General features: G+C 41.5%; 1 protein-coding gene across 3 annotated transcripts in view; it reads right to left on the bottom strand.

Moving 5' to 3' along the window:
* PTCHD4 (patched domain containing 4) overlaps positions 1-11,244 on the bottom strand; it is a 187,451-nt gene extending 176,207 nt beyond the window's left edge. The window contains exons 1-2 of one of the 3 annotated variants that reach the window (XM_036024215.1): positions 10,644-11,244; positions 9,735-10,323 (exon numbers count right to left, since the gene is read on the bottom strand). In XM_036024215.1, the coding sequence (XP_035880108.1) occupies positions 9,735-10,286 (552 nt within the window). In that variant the 5' untranslated portion in view covers positions 10,287-10,323; positions 10,644-11,244. Of the gene's footprint in view, positions 1-9,734; positions 10,338-10,643 lie in introns of those variants that run through there. The other 2 variants (XM_036024214.1, XM_028508394.2) reach the window with 2 other exon arrangements.
* Positions 11,245-12,236: the final 992 nt, after the last annotated feature.

The following is a 12,236-nucleotide window of genomic DNA, read 5'->3' as shown; positions in this document are numbered from 1 at the left end:
ACAGCCTGGGAATGTCAGACTGAGACTGGAATGGGCTTTTTCTCAGCTCCCCTGCAACTTCCCCAAGGGTGTGCCCCACAAACTGTTCCTTATTGGATTGCTCCTTCTGGTCAAATCAATGTATGTAAGGCAGGCTACCAGCCTATTGCTTTGTTAGGCACATGCAGTTATATTTCAGCAAAGACTTGGGACAAATCTGTAATACAAATTACACCATGATTAAGGGAACTTTCTTCAAAGCACCTCCAAAATGCAAAAAAGTCTTTCCTAATTTTGGAAGCAGTTAGAGAAGCTTCATGGAAAAGTGGCTTGGGGGACTCAGCTTTTAAGAGATGTGTATGCATTTGACAGTATAAAAAATTGCAAACAAAATAAAATTGTAAAGGAAGATAAGAAAACAGGAAAGTTTAGGGTGGCTTTACTTTGGTTTGGCTGTCGCAGATGTTGTATTGCAACCTGAAACCACAAGTAAAATTGAGGACTTGGCCAAGGAAAGTTCTCAATGGCCATTGTCAATTTCCTCTCCAGGTGATGGAAGCCCTTGCAAGATTTGGTTAATGGAAAACAGAACCAAGAAATGCAGATGATCTTGCTACACAGGCTAGGTTCCAGGTGTGAGAAATTATATGAGAGAGGTTAAATTTTCACATAAATAAACTAGGTAAAGATGGTCCAAAGGAAAGATAGTGAAAAAGAAAAAATTTTAAAAAGAGACCTTGGTCCCCCACCTTGGTACCCCATTACAATCAAAAGATCCCCATGCCCATGCCACTTCCAGACTAATTAAATCAGAATCTCCAGAGATGAGCTCCATGACATCAGTATTCTTAAAGCTCCCTCCTACCTCAGCCAAGATAGGGCACTAATGTTGTGTATCCATGGTTCTTACACTTTAGCAGAAATCAGAAGTCCTAAGGACTGCTAGGCCTCAACCTCTGAGATTTAATAGATCGGGAAGGAGGTCTAAAAATTTACATTTCTATAAAGTTACTAGGTGATGGGGATGCTGTTGGCACAAGGATCACACTTTGGGAAGGTCTGCTGTAGAATGATCAAGACCTTGTAGTTAATTAGATTTACGTTGTGTATGTATCTTGGCTGGGTTAGGGAGGAAAGAGGAGTTAATCATAGGTGACTGAGATTCTGAGCCTGAGTAAATGACAGAATAGAGATGTTATTAACAGAGTTATAAGTATGGAAGAAAATAGATGTTTGGCTTGAGGGAGAATATTGAAAGAACAGACAATGTTTCACAGGAAAAATTATAAATATTAGTATAGTAAGTGCAGAGAGCCAGTAAGAAGTAGAGAACCATCAGAGACATACAGGGAAAACCAAATGTCATAGAAACCACGGGGAGAGAGTGGTCAAGACAAGCTTTGTTGAGGCTATGACAAAGATGCAACCTCCATGATACTTCCAAACACAGTGAACATCAAAACCAAGGCCCCACACTTTCCTTACCTGACCTTTACTGTCCTTAGCAAAGAGACATCACAGTCATCATGGTAACCCTACAGGCAACTCAAGCTTTTTAGCGCAAAACACAGAGGGATCTATATCCCTCATACTGCACTTACTAAAAAAATAGCAACAACTACCAGCTCTGAGGGTGGAAACCAAAGAGTTTTTCATCTAATTATGAATTCACAAGAAAGTCAATTAACCAATTCTGAATAAGGGTAAAATATCAGTGCTTAAGGAGTTCAACCACTAGCATTTAAGAATTTACAATGAAGCAAGTGCTGTTCTAAGTGCCGTATACCCTTCCTGCTCAGAGGGTGGTTCACGAGCCAGTGGCATCAGAATCACTTGCTGACAATTAGAGTTTGAGAATCACTGCTTGAGCTATCATGAACTCATTTAATCCACTCAGTGCTAAGGGGTATGGGCTAAGATGAAGGAACAAAATTACAAAGTTAACGTATTTGTTCAAAGTCAGAGAGGTAATGGAGCAGAGAACAGATATAAACCCAGAAATCTAGATTCATAGACTCTCTCCAAGCTTGTGTTACACCAGCTCTCAAGAAACCCCTATCATGGCCCTTTGCAAACTCACCATCATCACTCTGTAACATCCATCCATAGTGACTTTTGCTTGATGCATCGAAGGGACTGTGTCCTCCCTGTTGCACCCTTGCTTCTACTGTCTAATCCACACTTGAGGAGTCTTAGCTCCCTTCAGATGTCAGCTCACAGTCACTTGCTCAAGTCATTTCGAACACCCCGAGTCTTGGTATCCTACCCTCACAGCACCGTGTATTTTCCTCCATGATAATCTGTAATTATGGATTTACCTATGTGATTTTTGTCTTTTTCACTAGACTCAAGCTCCTGGACGGCAATCACCACATCTGCTGTTTTGTTCCTTACTGAATCTCCAGGACACTTAAAATAGTTACCCAAATGAATGTTATATGAATAGCTTTTGAATCTCATGTGTCTCTTGCCCACATTAGCATGACCTGCAGTGACGATCAGAACTGAATGTTCTCTCCCTCCATGTAATCAAGGACCTGGTGAGGTGAGGGAACAGGTTGAACATTCAAAGGGAAGTATAATCTTTGAGGCTGAACCCTAAATAACCAGTTAAGACTCCATCTGCCACAAACCCCTGAGGCTGCTTTGAGACCTTCTGAAGCTACAAGAACCCTTTAAACATGCTTTTGCTTTCCGAAACCCAGGGCCTGTACTGTGCCGCGTCTCTGAGACAGCAAAGTCAGAGTGGTGTAGGTGTCTCTCCACAATGGGAGGGTAGCTCTGGAGAAAAAAAAAACATGGGCTGTTCTAACACAAACCCTGTAACTAAACAGAGTCTATTCATTTTGCATGCTGCTCATCAGGTAGCTTTCAGAGGCCCTGTATTTCCCTGAATGACAGAGAATAAGCCTTGATTTCAGTGAATGGCTCTGCTATAATAATCCTGTCTGAGGAAAGCATGGATTACAAGGCCACTTTCAAAATACACACACCACTATAATTGTGTTCCATTTTCCCCAAATACTCTTGCTCCTATGTATAGTTTCTATACCTTGCATTCTCATAATACTAACATAATTAGTCTAACTCAGGTTTAATGATGCTACTATTGTGAAATAACTGCAAAACAGCTTGAGAAAAACACTGCTGATTTTTTTCTTAAAGAGATAGATTTAATTTCAACATTTTTGGAAAATATTGAACAACAGTAATCATCTTTAAGTCTAACCAGGTGACAGGCCCAATTACAGAAGATAAGGATGAAAGTTTCTGTCTGTGGAACAGCTGCTTGAAAATTCTTCAGGCACTTCTTCAATGTTTCTACCACGTGACTAAATGATATGGCTATGAGTTCAGTTACTCAATTTTCTTATGGCATTTTGGTTCTGAATCAACGCATATTACTTTCAACTCAAGCCATAACTAGTAAGGCCAAGCTCCCTTTTAGACCTGAGCTTCTCAGACTTACTTTCAAGTGCATATGAATCACCTTCAGAGCTTGTTAAAATGCAGGTTCTGGTCAGCAGATCTGTGTTGAAACCCGGGTAGTTTTCATTTCTAACAAGCTCTAGGTGCTGTTGTTGGTGGTGGTCCTCACGCAACACTTTGAAAGTCAAGGTCTTAGAAATTGCTACAAAATTAGTTTTGTGGCCCACAATGCAACTTGGCATGCTTTGAAGTCAGAAATATTCCTAAATGTTTCTGTGGGCCAGGGCTGTGATTAACATAATTCTGTCCACCTCGTATTAGCAGAAATAATCAGAAATGAATCACTCCCATGACTCCTCTCTGAGGGCTTGGGGGCTAAGTTAGGGAAGAAATCGACCTGCAGTCCAACCTAAAGCTGTCTTATGCAAATCTAGAATCTTAGCACTTCCAGATATCCTCTTTAACAATGTTTATACTGAAGGTACATAGAAATGTCACCATGTATCTGGAATAGGTCTGAACAGATGCTAATCAAGTCTAAAACTGAATTAAAAGAAATATGGTCCAATCATGGTATAATAACTAATGGGTTAAAATAGAAAATATTATCCAAACACACTATATTTTAAAAAGCACATCCTGGTTTATTTCAGTTATAATAATGTTCAAAGCAGAACAGATTAAGACAAACTGTTTGAGTCACTATTGCTTAACATAGCAGGAAAAACAAATGAGCATTTTTTGTTTTTTTGTTGGAGGGGGTGTGGAGGAGTGGCCTTCGTCCTTTCTACACTTTCATCACGCTCTATGTGTGTCTTTGCCTTCTCCCTATCCCACTCCCAAGTCCTCACTGGCCTGGGCCACTGAGGAAACCACCATCAACTCAACTGATGATAAGAATGTGTGAACAATAGAGGGAACTATTTATGTTCCATTTTTCAAAACCTTCCTTTAGTCTTGAATTTCAAAAATGGAAAGAAAGATAAATACTTATAAAATTATTTAATTTAGTGGAAAGTAAGTTTTTGTAGAAATCAAGAAGCAGAACCTAGGCCCCAATACCAAACAAGTTTTTTGCCCACTTGTGTGCACTGAAAAAATCAGTAAACAAACCTAGCCTGTTACAGTGGCTCGGCAATACACGTGCAGCCATTTAGTTAGGAAATTAACGTCATTCAACAGTATAGTTAAAATCTAATCAAGTCAATCTTTACCACCAGAGGAAAAATACTTTAGAATATATCCCCAAATATATGGTAATGATATTTACTAGTACATGGTGGAATGTTACAGAAGAATCCTAAAACTTGAAGCCCAGATTGGTGATGGGGCTGGTCCATTGTCATACAACTATTTTTTAAAGAAGTGTGGTTAGAACTTAGGTCTCCTGAGTATTTTTCAGCTTAGTCCTCATTGTACCATTGTACTATCCCATACTATCTCATCATTTTTTCCTTGATGCCCATTTAAGACAGAAGTACTCAAGGCTGTCTGGCGCACAAAGCCCCTGGCTCCGAACCTTGGGTCATGTTGCAGGATTCCCACTTTCAGTTGGTCGTGGAGTCTCACTCTAGTTTGTTCTGAATTGATGTACTACTATATTAAAGATAAAATAATATGTCAGTGAGGACTTTGTTCAACTCTTGTGGCAGGTTCCATAGTAGACACATAGCAGGGGTTTGCCCAGACTTCAAATGTCAGCCCCTTAGGGGCATATAAGGAAAGTGAAACTTCACGTCACCTTCTTCAGGGCTGGTCTGTCTGATTGAGCATGGGAGCTGGTTTGAAAGAGCATTAGTGGTCTTATAGCATGAATTTCACATGGCTTGGAATTTACAACCCTAGTTCTTAGTACAAAGAGCTGTTTGTTAGCAAGAATAGTGTAGGATGTACTAGGCCCTAACATAGAACTATGGTTAAGAATATGAAGTTAAGAACCAGACAGGCCTGGATTTAAATACCAGCTTCAAAATGTACTACCCTTGATACCTCATAGAAGTCATTTAACCTCGTGGTCTTTAATTTCCCTACCGCTAAAATGAAAATAAAGACCTATTCTGGCTCAGACTTGTAAACATGCCATCCTGTGTATAAAACACCAATATCACTTAGGACATAAGCTGAACATTCAATAGGTTAATCATGTTTCCCCCTATTAAGAGGGAATATAAGCTTAAATGTAATATATAAGCTTATAAGCTTAAATATAAATATAAGCTTAAATGTAAATCTAAATCTAAATATCAGAGAAGATCCTGACATGGATGTCTTGGGAAATGTTAGAATCAACTAGGGAAAGAAGTCTATGGAGTAGCTTTTTTTGGAAATCTCTAGTAATAACGTTGCTCTTCCATTTCCAAGTCAGCTTAGGTTGCCCTTCCAATGAGATAGGGACTAAGCAACTAATTGCAACATCTTCCAAATCTGGAAGATATGCTCCACAAGTACCCAAAGAAACACTATATTTTCTTAAAAAGCTGGAAGTGTTTCTTTGTTTCTATTCTTAAAGGTGGTACATTGGAGCACATACACTCCACTTAAACATGTGTCCAGAGGTATGGTGTTAATGGAATTTAATAGGAAGAACAGCCTGCAGGAGAATCAAATCTGGGTCATTCTTTTCTCATCATTTGTCATGCACCACATTTGTCTGCTGCTTCTTATGTCTTTTATTGTGGCCAAAATAAAGAACAGGGGACATATGGATATAGTTTTTTTTTTCTTGTAACCAGCCAGATGGAAAAGTGCAGCCATGATGGCCTTCCTACAAGGCTACAAAATATTCCCTGCAACCACCTGAGCCACTTGAATGATAATGAAAATATTTCTTGGGAGTCCAGAGTAGCCCTTGCTTAACAATTTTGAGTGTCTCATTTTAATCAAGAGACTGGGTCCAACAGTACATTATGTATTTAACTGAAAAATCCAGCCTGGCCACATTGTATTAACTTATACAAAATGGATCTTTTAATAGGTGAAAAAAGATCCAAAATTATAGGGATCAAAATATTTTATAGAGATCTAGAAAATGTAGAGAATACCTTTACAATAAAAGTATTCCACGGAGGTTTGAAAGGTGATGATGATTTTGTGATATTGCAATTATGTGATGATTTTGTACACTATAAATGTACAAATTAATTAACAGACTCATCAATGATGTGAGTATTATTCACATAGAACTACACAAGGTTGGGCTGGAGGAATGTGAATAGTACAGTGAAAATACAATATGAACTTTATGTCTAATCAGAGACACAATAACATAAAGGTTATAATAACAGGCACAATTATAGAGTTCATATTATATAGGCATACGGATTTCAGATATTGGCCTCTTGTTTGAAAATGTATGCATGTTTTATTCTATAGTATTATTCTAAGGTGAGAATACTGCTTTTTCATACAAGCTTTATCTGAGCCTTGGTTTAGAATTCTGTTCCAGCAACTTCTGTGCCCCTGCTTGTCTGGATCACCTTGTGAAGATGATCATGTTTATCTGAAATTCTAAATCTTTCTGTGCTCAGGACTACTTAGTTGTCTTAATTATATCTAGAAGATATCCTTATGATTATTTTAACTGAGGTTTTTGACCACTCCTTTCTGTCCATCAGTGTTTCTACATCTTCGGGCTATTTCTTAGCACTGACCTACTGGCTTCTTTCATGTCAAGAGATTGCCAATTCCTACTCACATTATATCAAGCCACTGCTATTTATTTTGCATTTTCTTCAACTTCTGATCCCCTGCCCACTAATAGCATCTTCCAGCACTAAAAGTTTCCATATTGTCCAGAGTTGAAAGATTGGTGATCTAAGTATGACAAAGGAAAGCAAATTGAATTATAGGGCCAGAAAATGTACCTATACAAATACCTTCAAGTCTCATATACTATAACTTCTTCAACTTAAGCTTCTATCAGCATTGTAGAGACACTCTTTGAATATCACTGGCACATATGAGCTAAAATCATTTCCAAATAACATGTAATTGAAACAAAGGTAATCTCACTTTGCTCCATGCCAGAGAGTTCTTAACCCGAAAGTCATCAGAGACCCTCTGATAGGATTTTAAGTACCCATGGTACTCACAAATTATGTTTTATATTAGTTAGTTTGTGTGAGATTACATCTGGATGCTTGAGAGGGCCCACTGTTCTCAGAAGAGTATTAAAGCTTTCATTTACCCAAACATCGCTTAAGGATACAACTGATGTCATGCAGAGGGAGGCAAGCCAATGCATTTGAAAAGACATTGAAATTGGAATATAGAAGAACAAGGGCTTTACAGTGTATAAAGTCAACATAAAATTCTGTTATTTTTATGGTAAGCAGAATAATTCCACTCTTATTACATTGACCTTCATAATCAATTACTCCATTCTTTTATGACTGTCCAGTTACTCCTACCAAGATGTAGACTGGCCAACCAATCAGGCAAAAAATTTAGGTGGAGCACCATCAAAGACCTAGCATGGTGTTGGCTCAGTGGTGGACCCAAAGATGGCAGTCTCTGTTAACAACTAACTCTGGATGAGAACAGTGACATCTACTCTTTTTGGCCTCATGAGGGTAAGAATCTTGATTTTGTGCCTCAACCTTTGTCTTGGTGCTTAGAAGAACATCTAGTAAATCATAGGAGCATAGCCAATGATTATTAAATGAGTGAACTGAAGGCTTCTGGGGTCTGTGTTACAAATGCCATAGTGATATTGACAGATAAACAAAATGTCCACAGTGGCTGAATGACAAAACTCTTACACCTAGAGAGGACTGCTGCATAAAGGAAATAAGGGACCCAACTAACAATGCATACCAATAAACTGCAAACTAGCCTCAATAGGAAAAACAAACTGAAGTAAAACACAACACAGTTTGAAACCTTTCTTCACACCAAAGGTTTGACATAGGAGAGAACTCAGTAAGAGGCAATAAGCGGGGAAGATCCCTCTCCTCATCCTTTTTCTTGTCAAAGGATTCGGGAAACAAAAAGCATGCTGTCCAGCAATGTATATTCATTACACTCCCCTCCATAAGTGTTAAGCAGATTACCCCTTACCTAGATGTCAGGCTGATGAACCATCTGTCCAGCTTCACTAACCCTCAAGGGGCAGTTCAATCAAACAAGGGGCTGAAACCCTGTCAGCCTCCAGATGCATTTAAATAAGGACAACATGTTCGGAGGAAGCAGGTGATGAGGTTTCCTGAGGAATCCCTAGTTCCTAAGTGCATTAAATCATCCTTCAGTTCAGGGAAAAGAGCCTTTTGATCTCAAAAACCCTAAGAAAATATTTTTTGTGTATAGATGCTTGATTATATCAGATAAATAGAAATATTAGTGATTTCCTACATCGAGGCCATCCAGTTATTCAAACTGGGGTTCCTCCTATTCCATGATCCCCATGGAAGCACACAGGCTTGAGCATTCAAATGGTGCAGTGACTCTTTTGGAAGTCACATCTGTCCCTGAAACTTCAGTCTCCTGGAAACTGCATGCTTCATTCCCTGCTGCAGTTCAGTCCTGCCAGTGTAGGATGAATTTAGAATTCTCACCTGAGCAACAAAATTTGAATTGAGTGTTTAAACAGCACAATATATTCAGTGCCGAAACAATCATCCTTTGCAATTTTTGCTTCCTGTGGACTGTTTTTTTTTTCTTTTGCTATTATAATAATCTTGCTTTAGTTTGTATTATTATAGGAAGAAGATCACAGGACTCAGCAAATTAGCATATCAGTTAGCTGCACATCCCCATTTTCACACAGAAAAAAAATTCTGCTTCTTTCACTATTCAACCACACATGCACATAATTCCTGGAATCCCAACTACATTCACACTCACTGCTCTCAGACACACACATTCACTGGGCACTGAGACACAAACTCTACATGTCAAAATCAAGCCAGGCTGAAGATGCAGATAGGTGGACATGGCACCAGGTGGATGTGTAATCAGTAATAAGAAATACATCGAGCCCCATAATGAAAAGAAATACCCCAAATTGTTCAGGATTCCCCCACCCCCTTCCATTCACTGATTTATTAACCCTGAACAAAGATGTAATTGCAGGGTCTCAGAAAAAAAAACTTTTTTTTCCTTTTTTCATTTTTTGCAATTTTTTTTGTTTGGCTTTCAATTTCTTAATATCTAGTTGTACCATTAATTGCCTGTTTTCTTCACTCAGTTGCCCATCTTTTCCCCCCAAAATGAACGAAGCATCAGCTTCTGAGTCTTAAGGATGAGACCTCTGCATTTTCTTTGCTTGTTTAGGGCAAGAAATGAAGTGCTGCCTCTTTAATTGGCAGAAGCATGCAGGAGGAGCATACCTTTAATTTAGTGTTGGGATACCTCACTTGCACCCTGGCTGTTGTCTTATTGGAGACGGCAGCCTGCCTGAGATCCTCTAGCACTGAAATAATATCATCCAGCACGCATTTCTTATCCTGATTTCTCAACACACACAGATGGGAAAAAGTATAATTATAGCCCTTGTGGTTCACCTTCATTTCCAGCACGGCTCGGTGGGTCTGCAGGATCCCCTCAGCCTGGAGCAAAATATTGTCCCCGGGTGGGGAGAGGAGGATCACCCTGCCATACCTCCCAGGGGTGTGTAAGTCCGAATAGAGCTGGCTTTTGGACTGGTCCAGGGGGAAAAGGCTGCTGGCCAGACTGCGCTCGATCTTGGCCAGGCTGTGGCTGGGAGCGACCAGGCGCTCCAGGTCGCCCTCGGGCTGGAAGCGGTTGAGCGCGCTGAGGCCGAAGGTGATGGTCAGGACTGCGGGCACGGTGAGGAAAAAGACCGGGTGCCGGCTCACGCACAAGCCCAGCCTGTGGCAGAACGACTGGAGCCCTCTGCGAAGCACCTGCCGCAGCAGCATCCTCCACCAGATCCAGCTTGCAGGCGCTCCCGGCCGTCTTAAAAAGCACATGTGACACGTGTAAGCGCCAGGCTATCCCCCTCTCCTTCATCCCACCCTCTCCCGGCCAGCCCCCATTCCCACTGCTGCCGCCTCCCCACCCCCTCCGCGCTCACCCCGGACCACTCCGCCTGGTCTTTCCCGGGCCCCACCTCCATGCGCTCCTACTACTCTTTTAAACACTGCAGCAAGTTGCAGTAAGGCGGGCAAATATCGACAGCGCGCGTGGGGGCAAGCGGCGGGCGCTGCGGGGGCACCGCGGGGCTCAAGTCCTCCCCGGCCTCCCTGCGCCCTCGCCGCCTCCCGCGCCCCTCTCACCGCAAGAGCAGCGATCCTACGGTCTAGCCCTTCATTTCGCTGCTGCAGTCCCCTGGCCTCCCTCGCTGGAGGTGGTTCCGTGCGGAGCGTCCCACAGATGTGGATTTCCTCTCAGTCCTGGTGGGGATCGGGGCAGAACTGGAACCATGTGCCTCGGTGTTGTAAGAAGCAGACATGTGCCCCATAGGCGTGGGGGGGGGGGCAGGAGTAGGAGGGGGCAGCTAAGCTTTTCTCTTTTTAAGATGCTGACAGTTATTTTTAGAGTTTTGTTTTCCCTCTTTCCTCCTCGCTGGAGTGAATGGAAGAGGAAATGGGTGAAGGTGCTGCTGGCCCATTGGAGCGGAGGCAATTAGAGCCCAAGAAAGGCGGGGTGGACGTGGAGGGAGGGAGCTCCTGGAGGCAGGCAGCCAGTTTTTCCCCTCCAGATACCCTGTGCCCTCGAATTGTGCTTTCCAGCTGAAGAAAGGGAACAGAGAGGATGATGCTGCATTTTCAACACACTACAGAGCATGCGAGGGATTTCCTTGCAACACCTTTCACTCAGTCATTTCATGGGTTATCAGCTGCAGCGAGGGCTCCCAGAGACCCCATGCTATCCGCGGTGCGCTGGGCTCTAGGGATCCCTTCCTCTCTCTGATGATTGAAGAGGAGGGACTTGCCAACCGCGGTCGCCTGTGGCGTGTGTGTGTGTGTGTGTGTGCGTGTGTGTGTGTGTGTGTGTGTGTGTGTGTGTGTTGAAGCTCTACAGGAAATATGTGGGGTTTTTTTTCATCAAATATTGCATTCACATTCTTGTACTTTTGAAGTTTAGGACAAAAAGTTCTTAAAAGCTGGTTTCAGCCCTCTTCCCCCATTTTTTCTTCCACTCTGAAGCCCTGAATACGGTTTCTCGCCATCTGATTGATTCGGAGGTGAAGCGGACTGAGAGGCTAAATAAGTTTCTTCTGTGAGTAGAATTCCAGAAAAAAAAAAGCATTTGGGGACACTCATCACATCGATTTTGCCTGAATGAAGAGGGCTAGATGGGTAGGGGTAAGCCCATGGGAGTCCCTCAATGTGTAAAACAGTGAGCCTCCTTCACCATTTAGGAAAGAAAGTTCTCACCAGGTACAGCTCCTCCCTCCTTATATAAAAGTGTGAAGGTGAGGAATTCTCACCTGCATCAGATCAACTTCAAAAACTTGACTATTAATAAGTGTGTGTGTGTGTGTGTGTGTGTGTGCACCATTTCTCACCTATTAAAGCTTTCACCATTTCACATTCTGGGAAGAATAGGAAGAAAACTTGAGGACAAATTCTCAAGTTTGATCGTGAACTACAGACTTCCTTTCCAAATTTCTGTTCTTTTTGTACTGACTTCATAGAGAAGATTGAGTTATAAGGCATGATTTATTTACCTCTTCTTCATGACAGTGAAAAGACTTGTTCTTCATTATATACTTAGAGATGTACCCATCCATGCATACAAACAAACCAAAAACCCCATCCCCTTAATAAATAGATGCTTTTTATTTTTGCTAGTAGAATCTGTCCTTCAGTTATCTGGAGAACAGTAGGACAGCAGAGAGCACAGAGACAAAGGCAGTGCTTGTG

Source organism: Phyllostomus discolor, chromosome 4, assembly GCF_004126475.2.
Source record: "Phyllostomus discolor isolate MPI-MPIP mPhyDis1 chromosome 4, mPhyDis1.pri.v3, whole genome shotgun sequence".
Classification (NCBI taxonomy): domain Eukaryota; kingdom Metazoa; phylum Chordata; class Mammalia; order Chiroptera; family Phyllostomidae; genus Phyllostomus; species Phyllostomus discolor.
The sequence above is the reverse complement of the archived record's forward strand: the minus strand, read 5'-3'. Positions and strand labels throughout refer to the sequence as shown.